Here is an 18,042-nt window from a genome sequence, read left to right on the forward strand (position 1 = left end):
GCCCGTTAAAAGGAGTTTTATTGGATCATGACACATTTTGCCGTCAGTATCAACTAAACTGTCCATGAAACTTTATAAAAGTCTCTGAAAATCATCCCAAACCCGTTCCGATCTTTAGTGAGTTAAGTTGTTTTATTCAAACATGAATCTGTGCTGAGATTTTTTAAGATGGAAGAAATGGAGTCTTGTGATGAGTTATGGAACAAAAAGTTGAGGATTTTCCTTTTTATAAGAACATTTTCAAAACAATATAAAGCTGGAAAAATGATTATAAATAATAAAAATGAAGAACTTTTATTTGTAAACTCATTTTTTAAAATGTCCCGCAAAACGTCTGAGGTCAGAAATAATTTAATACATGAAATTTTGTGTTTTGTTGGAGAAACATGGAGCTTATATGAAGCATTTAATCACTTCAGGATCATTCTACAAGGCCGGCTTCAGTTAAGAAGAATTATTTTCTCTCTGCTGGCTGATAATTGTGTGATGTTTAGAAAATTATAATAAAACAGCTGAATATTTACTTAATTTGATATTATTGGGAAAATTATTTATTTATAATTGTAGGTATTTCCAAACTAAAGCCATAATTATTTCCTGTAAGAACGACTTTTATTCATCTTCTAAAATAATTGAGATTATAAAAAGTAAATGTGGTCAAGATGAGTTGTTTGAACAAACTTTACCTTCTTTTTTTTTCTTATTTTTATATGCAGAGCAAGTTACTAAATACTATTTGGAACAAATTTAACCATAAGAATGTAGATAAAATGACTAATATTTATTCAGGATGTTTTCTTGTATTTTATCTTATTTCTGACACAGATGGTTTCTTACTTTGTTCAATCTGACTTGTTTATAATAATTAGGCTGATGTGAATATGATATGATCAGTTTGGTCCTTGTAAAAGAAAAAGTTTAACCTTTAATGTGTTTTTTTACAGTTAATACAAACTTGTTCAAACTTTATTTTATTTTATAATGCAATGATTATTATTTTTATTACATTAATTATTTCTTTTTTTCATAATTTTCTTTTTGTATATAATTTCTCTGTTTGTTCAATTGACATAAATGATTCATTCCAAAAATATCTACACAGAAAATAAAGGAAAATCATTTTAAGAAAACATTGAATTGTAAATTTATTTAATCCCCTTAAACTTTTTAACAATACATTTGTTTGCCTTCTTGGTTATTTTACATAATTTTAAACTGAATATTATCTTACTATTATTATTATTATTATTAATTATTATCATTATTATTATTATTATTATGAGAATTTCAAGTGGAGAGATATGTCAGTTCCACAAACTGCAGTTCCACCATCTGCCAGCAGAGGGCAGTAACTAACCAAATTCAGTTCCACCATCACACAGTAGCATCTATTATAAGCATCTATTTCACACACAAATTTACTCTTTACATTTTTATTACAATTACAATTTCTAATATGATGATAGTACTAAAATAATAATAACCTGATATATATAGAATATCTGTAGTTGTAAATAATTAAATATAAACATGTTCAAAATTGTTACCCATGAAAACATGTAAACATGTTGACAAACACACAACTACACTATTTACATACTTAAGAAAAGTCAAAAATACAATTTCCATCATTAAATGAAAGACTTTAATTCAGTGATTGTAAATATGGAACAAAAATGGGTTAACAGCTGGACATTAAAGCAAACTATAGTATTGTTCAGTCTTTTCTAAACTAAACATGTTCTCCCTGCTGTCCTTTAAAACTAAACACAAACAAGAAGACAATCTTCATGTTTTCTGCCAGGTACAACTGGAATCCTCCATTTCCATCTTTTGTCCCACATGCAGACCAAACTATTCTACCTGCTTGCTCTGGCCTCTTGGAGTTGGTGCACCTTCATCCCCAGACACTGCTCATGGTAGCATCTTTGTTACGGCCCCTGGCCTTCTGGGATTGGCCGTCCGGCCTGTCCATCATACTGCTACGAGGAAGTGGAGCTGCCTAGGCCCTGGCCGCCTAGGATTGGTCATCGGACCTGTCAATCAAGCGGAGCTGAGATGACGACGGTCCTCCCTCCCCTTCTGCTCCCTGATTCGTTGCTGCTGCTCCCGTTCTCCTCAGCTGAACCTCATCGGGCTGATTGCCCCTGAATAAATACTGGACTGCACCATTCATCAGGAGCTGTGTCATTAGGGCACAGTTCGCTTCGTGAGAGTTCTCTGAGTAGTGTAATTCGATTGTTAGTGAGTAAGCCTTGTGTGGATCAGCGGATCCTTTTGTGTAATTCGTATTAATTGGTTTAACTCCTGACAGTGCAACAGAGGTTGTGTTTTTGGTTTAGTTTTGTTTGGATTCGTGTCAGGTATTTTCGTTTGGGTTTCGCTTGGTATTGTAGTTTTCAGGGGGATTCTCATTAGGAGAATCCCCGCTCTTTCCGTTCTTAGGAATTAGTAGCCATTTTGTTTTCTATTTAGATTTATTGTTAAGCTTCCTTTGTATTCTTATTATTGTATAGAATGGTTTTATTTTCTTTATTTTCTTTAATTACCATCTAAGCATGTAAATAGTTTTATAACAAATAAAACATATTACACCTTAACCACACCTTTTCACGTGGTATTTATGTTATTGGTCCTGTTGCGCCCCTTGTGGCAAGGCTGGGTCATAACATAATGGGGGCTCGTCCAGGAATTATTTGAGTTTATTGGATATTATTAGTCCGGATGCTTTTGAGATTTTGAGATATTTGTAACTTTTGTTTGTAGGAGCAGTGATTTTGAGTTTGTTTGAACATTTTGGTTTTGGTTTGCGGGACGTCAACGTCTGTTTTGTGTTTGTTATTTTTGGTACCACTGTGACTTGTACTGAGTATTGGTAGGACACCTCCAGGATGACTCGTTTCAGCTTGGAGCGGTTTAAGGAAAACCCCACTCTCGAGCAGATCGAGGCCTGTCGTAAGGACGACTTGGCGGTCCTGGCCGACTTCTTTGAAATACCTTTACCTAAGTATGTGAAGAAAAAGGAAATGAGAGAACTGGTAGTGGCTGGACTGGTTGAGCGCAAGGTGTTGCGCATGGCGACAGATGCTACTGATGAGGCTGAGATTGTGGTTGTGGAACCTCTTGAATCTGCGGGTCCTTCTGGAGCGTGGGGCTCTGGCGAAACCGAGCAGAAAGGCCTGCTCGGGTCAGACAAGGTGGAAGAGGTTAAACTGGCGAGTGACGGACCTGTCACGCCTGTTACGCTTCCCCGGTTCGAGCCGATGCTATCCGAGGAAGGTTCGAACTCTTCCGTGTGCAACGCACGCGTAAAGCTCCGGCTTGCCAGACTTCAGCTGGAAGCCGAGGAGAAGGCCCAAGAACGCCAAATACGGCTTGAGATTAAGAGGATGGAAATCGAAGCCGAAACCGCAGTACGCATCCGCCAAATGGAGTTAGAAGCCCAAACCAAAGCCACGGTAATACCAGCCTCAGGTGACCTCTCCAGGTCTTCGACTCCTCCTTCTTCTTCTGTCCCATTGGACTTGTCAAAATTTGTTTCATTTATGCCTTCCTTCAGAGAAAATGAAGTCGATTGCTTTTTCACAGCTTTTGAGCGTGTGGCTATTGCCTTGAAGTGGCCGAAGGAGTGTTGGTCTGTCCTGATTCAGTGCAAGATCACAGGAAAAGCGCAAGAGGTGGTCTCTTCGCTTCCTCTGTTAGATTGTCAGGACTACGATACGATAAAATCAACAATTTTAAAAGCGTATGAGCTTGTTCCGGAAGCCTACCGTCAAAAATTTTGTTCGCATAGAAAGAACTCCTCACACACACATGTGGAGTTTGCGCGTGAGAAAAGCAATCTATTTGACAAATGGTGTGCTGCTTGTAGCGTGAAATCATTCGAAGCTCTCAGAGAACTCATATTGTTAGAAGAATTTAAGAAGCAGCTGCCAGAAAGTTTAGTTGTTCATCTAAATGAGCAACGGGTGGATAAATTGTTCTCGGCCGCAGTCTTCGCGGATGAGTACACACTAACTCATAAGACTGTGTTTCAGCCAACCCTCAAAAGGGAAGAAAAGAGTGTAACAGGAATGACATTCAAAAACAGAAGCTCTGAAGAGAGAGCCTGTTTTTACTGTCATCAGCCGGGACATTTAATAAGAGAGTGTCCAAAACTGGCTGCGAAGGAAAAACCCTCCTCTTCCTCACAAAAAGGAAAGGGAGTGGGATTTACGAAACGTTCGGAGAAAGTGACAAAAGGTGAGAGCACTATGGATCCGTGTTTCCAACCGTTTACCATGCCAGGAACTGTGGCATTAGCAGAACTGTCCGCTGAAGAGCGACAGATTAAGGTGTTAAGAGACACGGGTGCCTCACAGACCTTAATGCTGGCAAAAACACTGCCGTTTTCGGAGGCCAGTTACGCTGGTTACAGCGTCATTCTGAAAGGAATCGGAAAGGGATATGAACCGTGTCCCATTCATTACGTTCACTTAAAAACAGAGCTGATCTCTGGTCGTTTTCCTATTGCTATATGTGATGAGTTGCCCATTGATGATATCTCTCTACTTCTAGGTAATGACATAGCGAGAGGGAAAGTGACCCCCGCTCTGGAAGTCATGGACCAATTGAGTGAAGAGCAAACAGCTCACAGTTGTGTGGTAACTCGGGCTCAGGCCCGTCAGAATAAAAGCATCGATCAGGAAGATGTGGATTTGACTGACAGCTTTCTGTTTTCCCCTTCTGTAGATGAAGAGCAGCTGACGGAGACTGATGGGGGTGCGGACGACTCTAATGCGCATGCGAGTGAGCAGAAGACTCTGCCCACCCCTGCGGACTCCTGGCTGTCCATCAGCCGTGAAGCGCTTGGTGCCGCGCAGAGGGAGGATCCCTCCCTACGCACTTGTTTCGAGAAGGTGGTGAGTCGTGACAGTCACGTTGACGGACGTGGCGTCTTCTTTGTTGGTGGTGGACTATTGTTACGCCGATGGTGTCCGGTTGAGATTGCGGAAGAAGATTGGAATGTGGAGACACAGATTGTGGTACCTGCTCCTTGTCGGCAGCAGATTCTATGTCTGGCACATGACGATCAATGGTCAGGACATATGGGTGTAAATAAAACGTATCAACGGATATTAAAACATTTCTTCTGGCCTGGTTTGAAAGCTGATGTGGTAAAGTACATTCGCAGTTGTCACACATGCCAACTGATGGGTAAGCCAAACCAGTCGATTCCTAAAGCGCCATTACATCCCATACCTGTTGTATCTGAACCATTCGAAACCTTAATTTTAGACTGTGTAGGTCCATTACCGCGAACGAAATCAGGAAATATGTATCTTTTGACGTTTATGTGCCCAACCACTCGTTATCCGGACGCAGTTCCGCTGCGCCGGATTACAGCTCGATTAGTGGTGCGAGCTTTATTAAAATTCTTCTCTACCTTTGGACTTCCAAGAATCGTGCAAACAGATCAAGGAAGTAACTTCATGTCCAGAATCTTTAAGAAGACTCTGGCTGAGTTAAACGTTAAACATGTGACGTCCAGTGCTTACCATCCGGAAAGCCAGGGGGTATTAGAACGGTGGCACCAGACGTTGAAAAGCATGTTGCGTAAGTACTGTCATCAGGAAGTGAAAGATTGGGATGAAGGACTCCCCTTCATTCTATTCGCCGCTCGTGAAGCATCACAGGAATCATTAGGATTCAGTCCGTCCGAGCTCGTATTCGGGCACAAACTTCGAGGCCCTTTGAAGGTTTTGAAAGAGAAACTTATGGATAGTGCAACCCCAGCACATCAGAATGTATTAGATTACGTATCTGCTTTCCGAGAACGCTTACATCGTTCAAGATCCTTCGCTGCGTCGGCATTGCAAACCGCGCAGACTAAGATGAAACGACGTTATGACCGAAAAACTACTGTTCGTGAATTTAGAGAAGGAGATAAAGTTTTAGTGTTGCTACCAGTGCCCGGTACATCACTGAGCGCAAAATTTTCGGGACCATACGTAGTTAAGCATCGACTTAGTGAAACTGACTATGTTATCTGTACGCCAGATCGAAAACGTAAAACTCGCGTTTGTCATATAAACATGCTCAAAGCATATGTATGCCGTGTACCTACGGAAGCGACAGAGCAAACCGCAGTTGTAACTACCGGAAAAGCTACAACCCGTCACATCGCTCTTACTTTGGTGGAACCGTTAGAACCGGAGGTAACGCTGTTGGACCGCGTAGAGTCGCGCTTAACCCCGCGATTGACGAACGCGGAAGCGTTAAGTGAATTCCCGTCGACCTTAGAGTATTTGCCGGCTGCTCAGAAAGCTGCGCTAGTTTCGTTGGTGGACCGATTTAACTCGATATTTCAGGAAATTCCTTCGCAAACTCACGTCATTACGCATGACATCGATGTAGGTGCTGCTCGTCCCATAAAACAACACCCGTACAGATGCAATCCTGGTAAGAGAGCACAGATGAGGCAGGAAACTGATTATCTGTTGCGTAATGGTTTTGCAGTTCCGAGTTCCAGCCCATGGAGCTCACCCTGTTTGGTTGAGACCAAGCCGGATGGTTCGCCTCGGTTTATCACCGATTATCGAAAGGTAAATGCTGTTACAGTTACAGATGCTTACCCTTTGCCACGAATTGATTGCGTGGATACGATTGGTACGGCTAAATTCGTTAGCAAACTCGATTTATTGAAAGGATATTGGCAAGTTCCGCTCACATCTCGGGCTTCGTTAATATCTGCTTTTGTTACGCCAGACAACTTCTTGCAATATACCGTGATGGCTTTTGGTATGTGTAATGCCCCTGCCACTTTCCAACGGTTAGTTAACACGTTGTTTTCAGATCTCCCGTTCTGTTCCGCTTATTTAGACGACGTCGTAGTGTTTACTGATACTTGGGAGGATCATTTAGCCGCGTTGGAAACCATATTTACACGTCTAGCCGAGGTCAATCTCACGCTTAATCTCGCTAAGTGTGAGTTTGGTCGTGCGACTGTCACGTACCTGGGGAGACAGGTAGGACAGGGGGTGGTGCGCCCCATTGAGGCCAAGATTAGTGCCATCACTGAGTTCCCCATTCCAGAAGACAGGAAGGCCCTGCGCCGATTTCTGGGAATGGCCGGGTATTACCGTATTTTTTGTAAAAACTACTCTACAGTAGTGGCAGCTTTGACGTCATTAACTAGTCCTAAGCAGGAGTACAAGTGGACCTCAAAGTGCCAGCATGCTTTTGAAAGTGTCAAAACTCTCCTTAAAAGTGCACCTGTGTTAGCCGCTCCTGACTTAAGAAAACCGTTTAAGTTAGACATAGATGCGAGTGCTGTAGGAGCAGGCGCCGTGCTCCTCCAAGCTGGTGCAGATGGACTTGATCACCCTATCTGCTACTTCTCTCGTAGGTTCGGCCGACACCAGTTGCACTATTCCACCATCGAGAAAGAGACGCTCTCGTTGTTATTGGCACTCCAGCACTTCGGAGCGTACGTGGGATCCTCCCCTGTACCCATCCAAGTGTTCACGGACCATAATCCATTGACCTTCCTGCATCGTATGTATAATCACAATCAGAGGTTAATGAGATGGGCACTTATCCTGCAGGAATTCGAGTTAGAGATACGGCATAAGAAAGGGGTGGACAACCTGTTTGCGGATGCCTTATCCCGTGTATAAAATGAAAAGAAAAAATGTGTGTGTTTATACATCTGTGTATTAACCCTTTTGTTTCGGGACCTTTGTATGGATGGAACTTTGGAGAAGCTGGAGCCAGCTTTTAAGGGAGGGGGTGTTACGGCCCCTGGCCTTCTGGGATTGGCCGTCCGGCCTGTCCATCATACTGCTACGAGGAAGTGGAGCTGCCTAGGCCCTGGCCGCCTAGGATTGGTCATCGGACCTGTCAATCAAGCGGAGCTGAGATGACGACGGTCCTCCCTCCCCTTCTGCTCGCTGATTCGTTGCTGCTGCTCCCGTTCTCCTCAGCTGAACCTCATCGGGCTGATTGCCCCTGAATAAATACTGGACTGCACCATTCATCAGGAGCTGTGTCATTAGGGCACAGTTCGCTTCGTGAGAGTTCTCTGAGTAGTGTAATTCGATTGTTAGTGAGTAAGCCTTGTGTGGATCAGCGGATCCTTTTGTGTAATTCGTATTAATTGGTTTAACTCCTGACAGTGCAACAGAGGTTGTGTTTTTGGTTTAGTTTTGTTTGGATTCGTGTCAGGTATTTTCGTTTGGGTTTCGCTTGGTATTGTAGTTTTCAGGGGGATTCTCATTAGGAGAATCCCCGCTCTTTTCGTTCTTAGGAATTAGTAGCCATTTTGTTTTCTGTTTAGATTTATTGTTAAGCTTCCTTTGTATTCTTATTATTGTATAGAATGGTTTTATTTTCTTTATTTTCTTTAATTACCATCTAAGCATGTAAATAGTTTTATAACAAATAAAACATATTACACCTTAACCACACCTTTTCACGTGGTATTTATGTTATTGGTCCTGTTGCGCCCCTTGTGGCAAGGCTGGGTCATAACAATCTTCCACAGGTATCACACTGTATCTGCACAATAACAGCAGTAAAATAACATGGGATTAATCCTGCATCTACAATGCAAATAAAGAGGTAAATGTGCAGCAGAGAATCATTTCTTGTTACTGTCAGGGCGATGTTTGCTTCAACTTATTATTTATTTATTATTTACATGTCATTTCATTGACTTCATGCATGTACATTATATTGTAAATTGTAAAGGAATTGACATCTTAGGGAAATAAAACTGTTTTATTTCTAAATCAGTTAATATTGGTGATTAAATGTAAAACTGGAAACAAAGTGCAAACAGTGAGAAACACTTCCCCAGTCAGTGGTGGGAGGCCCAGATCCTGGAGGCTTTGACGCTGAGCACATTGCACAATTGTTTTCCATGTCAAACACTCCAAGAAAAGGATGGAGGACAGAGGAGACGTGGATGCAGCAAAAGTAGAAATGAGAAGAAGATTGTGTTTACCTGCTCTCTACATTTATTCCTCTGCCTGTTTGGGCCACTATCTGCCCTGTGCTGTTTTACGTGTCTACCTACCACCCTGTCTAGAAGCTTCTTTCTTCAATAAAACACATTTAAACTGCTGCCTGTTCAGTCTCCATTCATTTCCTTCACAGCGCTTTCTAGAAATAAATGCTGTCTGTATTGCAGGAGGAAAAACCTGCTTTTTAGAATCTGGACCAGCTCTGGTGATCTGGTTTACCTGACGTAAACAATATTAACAACGACTGTAAACCTGATTCACTGAGGATGGAAAGTGCAAACGTTCTCCTCTCATCAACATCTTCTTTCTAGATGTGTCAAAGGTCATAGCCGGTGATGCAGGAAAGGCCTCCATCATCGCCCTCGCCATCTACACCAACACACAGTCTGAAACGTCATCAGTCACACACTTTTCCCAACAAACGTTTCCACTTTGACTTCATGTATTATTTACTTTAAATCTGTATACATAGTAATATTCTTCCTTCTATTTGTCCAGAGGTAATTAATACAACATGTTTAATGTACATTACACACTACATGGGCTTTTTCAGCCAGCAGACAGCCTTCAATACCGTTCACATAAATCCCCCCAAAACTGAAGTATAAATGTAGAATTAGGACCTCACTGCCTGATGTTCTTTTTTACCATCGCTGCCATGTGCTGTCACACCATTAATTCAGGTGTATCGTCTGTTCTGATGTTTGTTTTAGAAGCATGCGCTCAACATAATAAGAACACGGCGTTTTATTGGCTCTCTGGGGACGTATGTATCTAGTAATATTTGATTCTTTCAGAAAAAGACACTGAAATCAAAGGTGGACAGTTAGTCCCACATGCACACAGTGAACTTTGTACACAGTCATGCAGACAGAAATATACCGTGGTGACTATGAGCCCACAGCTACTGTCATCTTGTTGAACTGGATGCTGGATGGTTGCTCCTCCCCCACTCCTCCTCACCATAGCAGCTTCTCCTCATCTTCAACTTTTCCCTTTTAAAATATCTGCTGTATTAGTCTCCACTGCATCCTATCAGTATGCAGCTGGAATATCATCTAGGTTATCTTGTTTTCTGGGATATTTCATTTAGTATATGGTATATAGGTACTGATGGTGTGACTGGGAGGTGTAGGAACAAAGAGCTAAAACCAGCCAGCAAACAAAGTGCTTCACTGGTCTGGGTTTGGAAACTTGTGTCAACGATGCTGCATCCATTTTTACTCCAACACAAAGCTTTAAATAGAAATCAAATATGTTTAAATGCTTTTATTTTTGGGATATTTACCTCTTTTTAGCCAAATCAATCATCATTTTTACTGAGACGTGATATCTAATGTGTCGACTCTTTTTGCTGCCTCCTCAGATGAATCAGATGCTGGATCCACCAAAAACACTCATCTTATGGCTGGAAATATATACTAGAAAAAAGCTTTTATAAAGCACATAATAAGACCCAGAACAACTTTATAAATCATATAAACAGAGTTAATATAAAGTGATGTTTGCAGAAAGTATCAGTGAGCAGCAGCTTCCAGTGGCTCTGTCAGTGTTTACAAAGGACAGAATGGCCTGGTAGTCGTCACAGCTGATCTGGAACAGGAAGAAAAAGAGATTTAAAAGAAATGTAGAATTAAAATCATCTAAAATTACAAGTGAAACATAGAAAAGACAAAGTCCTCTAACAGAAAGTGTGTACATGGAAGTCAGCCGTTTCACTGTCTAAATATTTTCTCCTGTACAAGGTGTGTGGAGGTAAAATGCATGAAAAGCAACTTTACCTTGGAGAGGCCGTGTCCACTGAGCTCAGCGTGTTTCCCACAAAGTTTTCCACCTGCTGTGTAATGATGAAGGATGGAAATGTTCTTTCCAACGCTGGACTGGTTGGCAGAAAGCTGAAAGAGGCTCAATAACCTAAACCAGAGGATTGAGATGAAGATAGAAAACAACACAGATTAAATGCTGTTTGAGAAACATTCCAGCAATAAGACGCTGGACTAAACTGAGGTATCTGCAGATGTTGAACCTCACTGTGTCTTTGTTTGGGCCTGTTAGCCACTGGTGAGGTCGCAGTGAGCGCAGCTCGCTATGGCGGATCACAGAAATGTTCCCTCTTACATGGAGGGAGTTCAGCAACAACAACGTCTGTGTCCTTCCTTCTCCACAGTGATGTCAGCTGCAAAAGCCAAGCAGCACCTTGTTCACTCATCAATCCATCAATAAATAATCATTAAAAATAAGCTGCACAAAGTTTAAGATAAATGAGAGTAAAATAGATGGAATGAATGTGTGGAAATGCTTTAGAATTACTGCTCTAACAATCACTGCTTTGTCATGGAAAAAAGAGTTTGATCACATTGTGAATATATCATGAAATTCACACCGTTCAGTCCCAACATTCAGAAAAGCTGCACAATTTAATGTCACACAGTATCTCTGCCATGAACAGCACTTTTACTAAGTTATTGTTTCCTCATTTTTCCTTCACACTTCAAAATGTTTCATTTCAGATTCTAGTTGTGATTGAAGCTGCAGTGCATGCTGGTTTGTACTAGAGGACATTTTACTGGAAACTATTCTGCTTTTCTAACATGTTATCACGGCTGAATAAAACACTTTTCAGTATCATCACTTTACATTGTCCAAGTGGAACTCCTGCTGTGAGTGAGCAGTGTGGAACATAAAGACACTTCTGAGGATAATTCCTACCTGCTGGTCTTGATGATGACTCATTTTCTTTGTGGCTGTCGTGCTGTTAGTTGACGTAGGTGATAGAAGTTTCTCTCTACATGCTCTTTCTATTTGGTTGAGCGATGGCTTCACAAGGTGAACAGGAAGGTGCTGATTTTTCACTTCTGTCTTGTGGTGCTCGTCTTTCACTGTGGACGCTATTATGTCTGCACACAGTCGCAAGGGGAAGCTGAATCTCCCAGAGCTTCTGGCTGGAACAGCAACAGACTGCAGCTTGTGTTCCTTACTTTGTGTAGGATGCTCCAGATCAGGTTTTTAAATCTTTTCTTGCTTTGGACAACGCTGCTGGAGATGGATGGTTTTGTGACACGTGGCCCAACTACATGAATGACCTTTTTACAAGGTAGATTAGCAGCAGTGGTTACAGCTGCCTCTCCAGTTTTTAATGTCCCATACTTCCGGACATGGAGTTTGCTCTCTGCTTCCATCAGTGGCCTCCAGCTTTGGTCAGAGCTAGAGCAAGGCCGCCATGATGCTGCAGCTTTTCATTGGCAGCATTGACAACACCATCAACAACAAAGCTTGTTCAGTCTGCCTTCCATACACAGGTTTTCCTGCTTTGAGACAGTTCAGCTGACAACTTCTTCACGTTATCTGGCCTCCTTTTTGCTGCTGATGAATCAGGATGTAAACGTCCATCACTTTGTAGCATCAGGGATGGTGCATCGTCTCCTGAAGCCACACTGGACATTCTCACCATGTCAGCTGCATCTGCATCAAACTGTACACATGTTATATATTAGCTTAGACTGAATGTCATGTACTCTAGTAGACTCTCACTATATTACCATTTATGCATCGTCACAGTTGTATCTCCCCTGGATTAATATGGTAAAAATATCATGACTCATCAAACTTTATAAAGTGAACTCAGGCTTTCTGTTAAGACACTGACAAATAGCTAAATATAGATTGTACTTTGGTAAACTGCACAGTACATCTTCATGTTTCTTAGACTATGTTTTATTTAGCTGTGATAACTAGTATTACTAAACTCACCGTGATGACACGTGTTCTGGAGAGGGTTTCTGTTCCTGTCCGTCAGTGACCACAGATGTTGGGTAGTTGGGGAAACAAGCTGTGAACATGAAGAATCCCATGAAATGCTGATATCACCCCGTTCTAACTGAAGTACACAGAAACATTGACTCATGTTATTAACACACATGTTGTCGCTGCCGTACCTTGTAGCAGTCATCGCAAACAATGTCTGATAACTGGTCATGTGACTGGTTATCAGCTTTGTAAATCAAGCCAGGATTAATAAAGCCCAGTCTATCTACCAGCACGTTCACATAGAAGGGGGTGTTTGCAGCAGACGACCAACACAAACATGAACAAGTCTGATGTCAACAGAGCAGCACGTTTGCTAAAGAATAAGAAAACTAGAACATTTGATAATATGATGGATTGAAACACATAATCCATCTAAAAGCAACATACAGCAGCAGCAGCTGCACAAGCAGGAAGTACAGTTGGACTAAAACATGTGACTGTAGACATACAGTATGTATACATACGTCAATAGTTTTATAATATCATCGTCCATCATCAGGGTCCAAGAACATCTTTAAATAATTGTATTCCAGCAAATATAAACTATACTGCAACGTGAGCATGGATCCTGTCTCTGGGACTCTGGACAAAAGACACAAGGAAGAAATGAGCTTAATCCACGATCTCTATCCTTGATATGAAACACTGGGAATGCCAAAGGGCTTAAACTATCTCTGAACCACAGCTGTAGTCAGCAACATAAAATAGTTAAAGCGGAAGTTACCACGTGGAGCAGAAATCTTCATCTGGAATAACTTCTTTTTTCCATGTAAAGCTAAATACATGTAAGATCAGCTGTGATGTGTCAGACTGTGGGGAAGGCTTGCTGTGGCCATTTCTTGGTTTTCCATGTTCCTCAGACAGGACGTGTGTTGACTGAGATGTGAGGGAAGGCATGTCCTGAATAAACACAACAGCTGGAGACAGAAAAATATTCCAGCAGGAAAAGTTTTAAAAAGCATCAAAAGATCTTCACAATATAACGTTGCTTCTGTGCAGGAATTCTGTGTTTCTAAAAGCAGAATAAAAACTAGTCAGTAGAAAGAAAATGAGCTTTTATTGTCCAGGCTGACAGACTACAGCCTTAAACAATAAAGTGAGATGTGTGCTGTGTAAATCATTGTGAAGCTCTCAGTCGTCTTTATGTTCTTCTGTGTGGAGAAACGTGGACAGCGGTAGACTGAGAATCCCTTTTTGTCTGTGATTATATCAGCACATAGCACGTTAATCCCAACACATGCTGATTATTAACATCATGTCACCTTTACCTTCGGCCCTTTGGTCTCCTCAGAAAGAAAAGGCTTTGTGATGGATGGAACATGTACACCTCTCCTCCTCTGTGTCTTCTGTTTCCAGCGTTCCACATCCACCCTGTGGGTCTGGATTACAACACACAGAGAGCAGCAGCTAGTTGCTATGAATGGAACATCGGGCATATCCAGCTTTTATCTTTGGATTAGATGATGATCGTTCAACAAAGAACAGTGATGATGCAACAAGGAAATAACACGACGTAAACACTTAGCTTGATATCAGACTCATATCCTGTCCACCAAATAATAAAGATCACATTAAAATATTTTCATCACATTTTTATTTTTATTTCCATCTTTGAGGATTTAATTTCATGATTAAACTTTCTGCTCCTTTATTTATTTCCATTAGTTGCTTCAGACAGTTTTTACTTCATTTATTAGAGAATTTCTTGATGTTTTCAGGCTTTGAGTCTTTAACTTCTGAAATGTGAGATTTAAAAGATCCAGATTTAATGAGATGAAGTCAAACTCAGACCTTCTGCAGCTGCTCCTCTTCATCATTCAGAGCAGGTGGATGGAGCTGGAGGTCTGGACCACAGGGATGGACGGGGACTCACCTCTCTGGGGAACAGGGAAGCATCTGGACGGTCCTCTGCCTTCAGGTTCAGGTCAGAACTGGACAGAACCGAAGCGCTGCTGGTGCTTCTGGGCCAGCCGGCTACACATCTGTGAAACTGATCCAGAATCAATGACTGTGTCCTCATCAATGAAAGTGCTGGACAACAGTTTTCTCCATGAAAGAAGAAGAAGTCCAGTATGACGGATGCTGGTCCTGGTTTTATTATTCTGACTTCAGTAACAAGTTTTGGAGGCGACTTCATTAAATACAATAAAACACATTGACAGTGAAAACTAACAGGATTAAAGAAGAAACCAGTTCAAACTGGTGTAAAAGTGGCATTAAAAGGTGAAATGATGAGCGGTGGTGGCTGCTGGACTTGTTCAGGATGGGTCCTGCAGAGCCAATGAAAGATTGTTTGTAGATGTTCTTACGGGCCAGAGGAGCTTTCTAGCGTGGGCCTGATGGCAGCAGCTGGAAGGAGGGATGAAGAGGGTGTGATGGTCCTCTGTGATCTGGGAGGTTTTCCTGATCACAGAGAGCTGCTGCAGCTCAGAAAGAGCTGTTTGTGCTGAGCATCATTTTGCTGGCCTGACTGAGGAAAGCAGAGAGTTTGCTTTTGTGTTTGATGGACAGGAAGCCGTAGCAGGATGAAATATTGAAGATTTCCTCAGCAGGTGGAGCCTTTTTCTGCTTTCTTCCAATCAGAGTCTGCGTGGTGACTAAAAGACCGGCAGGAGTCCGTCTCTGTTCCCACATATTTTAAAAACGCCTCCCTGTTCAGTGGCTTGACTCTGGATACTAAGGGGGGTAAAAACCTCTCTCTGCCCCCACAGCACAACTCCTTGGTCTTTGTAGGATTTAGCTCCAGGAAATCTTGGCTGAAAGTCTGAAGCAAATCACTGCCTGCCTGCTGAGAGCTGGTCAGTGCAGTCTGGTCTGTCAGCTGAGCCACCAGGACCACGTCATCAGCTGATTTACAAAGAGTTCTTCCTCCTCCGTCACAGCTGATGTTATCTGTGTCCACAGGGAGCAGGATGGGAGATGTTTCTCAGGAAGAGTGGTCTGCATCAGCAGCTTTCTATCCAGTCCTGCAGCTTTTTATTGGCCCAACCCACAAACTCATCAGCTGCTCTTTTCTGTCCCTCAAAGTCTCTGATGGATTTCTTCAGGTTCTCCTCTGTTCCCTCAGCCAGACTCTGAGCTGCCAGAACATCCATTCCCTGTGTCTGCAGGTCCTTGGAGAGCAGAGACGTGTCCTCAGAGATGTGAAGGAATGGTTGAGCAGTGGGGCGAAGCAGCTTTATTTCTATCACACATGTTACACACACTGTAAAATGTTACATTGGCTTTAATTAAATAGATTTAGTGGACAGAACTTCATTTTAATCTGGTTATTAATTCTAATCTGAAATGAGTCGTATGAACTTTGGATTGTAAAAGGTTCAATAAATGAACTTAAGTTGAATCAGTGGAAATAAGATGAGTTCATGAAAAATGGTGATGACTTCTGTTAACAAATGAATTCATTTCATGCAGGTTTAGGAGCTTAGTTGAAACCAGCCTGAGTTTTTTAAAGACCTTTATTCTATTTTATTCAGTTTTATTGTATTTATTTGGTTGATCAATAATTCAAACGACACAAACAGGTTTCTAATGATTTCAGAGGTAAAAGAAGAGAAATAAACTCTGACGTCATGTCCAGTTTCTCTTCTTTACTTTTCTTTTATCTTCTTGTTTCTGGCTGTTGTGATGAATAAAAAGTGATTTAGGAATAATAACATGTAAATAAATCAATAAATCATCTCATGTCACCCTTGATGATCTCCTGCTTCAAACGTGAGGAATCCAGACAGGAAAACATGTTCTGGTCTCCATATTGAGCTCATATCAGCAATAATCCACCTTCCAGCTTAGTTTCAGTTTCTAGAAACATGTTGTAGACATAAAAAGACGGTTTAGCTGTTAGAATGATGACTGATGAGGAAAATGAAGGATTTCTAATGAATGCTGGGAGCTGGTGTGACTGCTCTCCAGGTGCTGCTGGGATTAAAACCAGACAGGTAGCTGCTGCAGAGCTCTGTGCTGGTGGAACATGAGTTTAACTCACAGCAAGTTACTGCTGCAAAGCAACAACTACTTGGACTTCATCGGTTACTCTGATTAAGCTAACTTGGAGTCATCATCTGTGTTCAATAAAACCAGATTTTGTGAAGCTTCTCTTCTAATTTCTGTGGAATTGATCACATGAAGTTTCTTCCACACCCTCATGAACTTCCAGCAAACTCAGATTTATCAGCTTCATTTAACTTCTACAAGCTCACATCATCCCAGTTCATTAAAGTCATTCAAGGTAACAAAAAGTTCCATTTTTTTGAGGCAACGAGTTTGTGAGTCACTGCTGATCTTCAGATCATTGATCACTTTGATCAGATCTGTGTCTGTGCTGTGATTGGATCTGAAACCTGATGCTACAAATCCTGAACTCTGTTCATTAAAAGATCTTCATCCAGCTGTTAGAGACAGTTCCTCCTGTTTCACTGGGAATTGAGACTGAATACTGGTCTCCAGTTACTGATTCCAGATGGATGGAGCTGTGATTCCAGCACACCTGAGACAATCATGGACATTAATATGAACACATGACTGTTAGCATCAGTGTGGTTAACATCACTCATGACTTTCATTCTAATGATGATCCTGAAGTATCTGAACCACTGAAACACTTCATGTCATCTGGGTTCATCAAGCTGACATCATGCAGTTCATCTTCTGACCAGCAGAGGGAGACTGTTAACACAGACAGAGATTGTGCTGTCAGGTGTGTCAGGATGAGTCTTTGATTCACTTCTGAACAATGAAAACAGCCAATCAGAGACTCTGAAGTCAACTTCTGTAGCTGGATGGGTCCAGTAGAATAAAGAGAAAGTTCCAGCTGCAGCTCAGCTGATGATCCACTAAATCTTTCTTCTTCTCTTCTTCTGCAAGATGGCATCGAGGCAAGGCGCCGTCGCAAGAGCTAGTTATTTTTTACTGCTATTTATTTATACAGTGTTTTTTTTTATTGATTTAGTGTTTTTATTGTTCTTAGTATTATGCGTTTAAGGATGTGTCTCTGTGTTGTATGTTTGTTTTGTATGTTAAATGTGACAATGCACTTTTAGTTCCTTGCAACTGTTTTTTCCAAAGTGGTTTCCTTCTGCAAATTGCAAATAAACTAAACTTAAACTTAAGCTTATGTGGCTGAGTGGTGGCTTTACATGCAAGGATGCTGCACCTCATTTATCTGCTAACAGAGACAAACCCATCTATGAAGAGTCCACTTCAAGAGATCTGAGGTCCATTAGAGCTTCAG

The 18,042-nt window shown here is 41.5% G+C and overlaps 2 protein-coding genes and 2 long non-coding RNA genes across 4 annotated transcripts in view; 2 read left to right on the top strand and 2 right to left on the bottom strand.

The window, feature by feature from the left end:
• b3gnt9 (UDP-GlcNAc:betaGal beta-1,3-N-acetylglucosaminyltransferase 9) overlaps positions 1 to 18,042 on the top strand; it is a 615,230-nt gene that overhangs the window by 2,475 nt on the left and 594,713 nt on the right. The gene's annotated exons all lie outside the window — the stretch shown is intronic.
• LOC121646930 lies at positions 2,835 to 9,086 on the top strand. Its single transcript, XM_041996062.1, has 2 exons — positions 2,835 to 4,901; positions 7,388 to 9,086. Exons 1-2 carry the CDS (start codon positions 2,892 to 2,894, stop codon positions 7,514 to 7,516), a joined length of 2,139 nt encoding a protein of 712 aa, XP_041851996.1. The 5' UTR covers positions 2,835 to 2,891; the 3' UTR covers positions 7,517 to 9,086.
• LOC121647010 lies at positions 10,289 to 11,122 on the bottom strand. The gene is made up of 3 exons (XR_006011752.1): positions 11,037 to 11,122; positions 10,787 to 10,919; positions 10,289 to 10,598 (listed from the first exon to the last, which is right to left on the bottom strand). It is a non-coding gene; the product is annotated as an uncharacterized LOC121647010 (long non-coding RNA).
• LOC121647017 lies at positions 12,161 to 13,349 on the bottom strand. The gene is made up of 3 exons (XR_006011759.1): positions 13,277 to 13,349; positions 12,756 to 12,834; positions 12,161 to 12,477 (listed from the first exon to the last, which is right to left on the bottom strand). It is a non-coding gene; the product is annotated as an uncharacterized LOC121647017 (long non-coding RNA).

The sequence above is a fragment of the Melanotaenia boesemani genome, chromosome 10 (genome assembly GCF_017639745.1).
Source record: "Melanotaenia boesemani isolate fMelBoe1 chromosome 10, fMelBoe1.pri, whole genome shotgun sequence".
Taxonomy (NCBI): Eukaryota; Metazoa; Chordata; class Actinopteri; order Atheriniformes; family Melanotaeniidae; genus Melanotaenia; species Melanotaenia boesemani.

Coding starts and splice junctions, on each gene's coding strand:
- LOC121646930 (XM_041996062.1), top strand. CDS start 2,892: ATGACTCGTTTCAGCTTGGAGCGGTTTAAGGAAAACCCCACTCTCGAG. Junction 4,902..7,387: donor GCACTTGTTTCGAGAAGGTG/GTGAGTCGTGAC, acceptor CTTCTCTCGTAG/GTTCGGCCGACACCAGTTGC.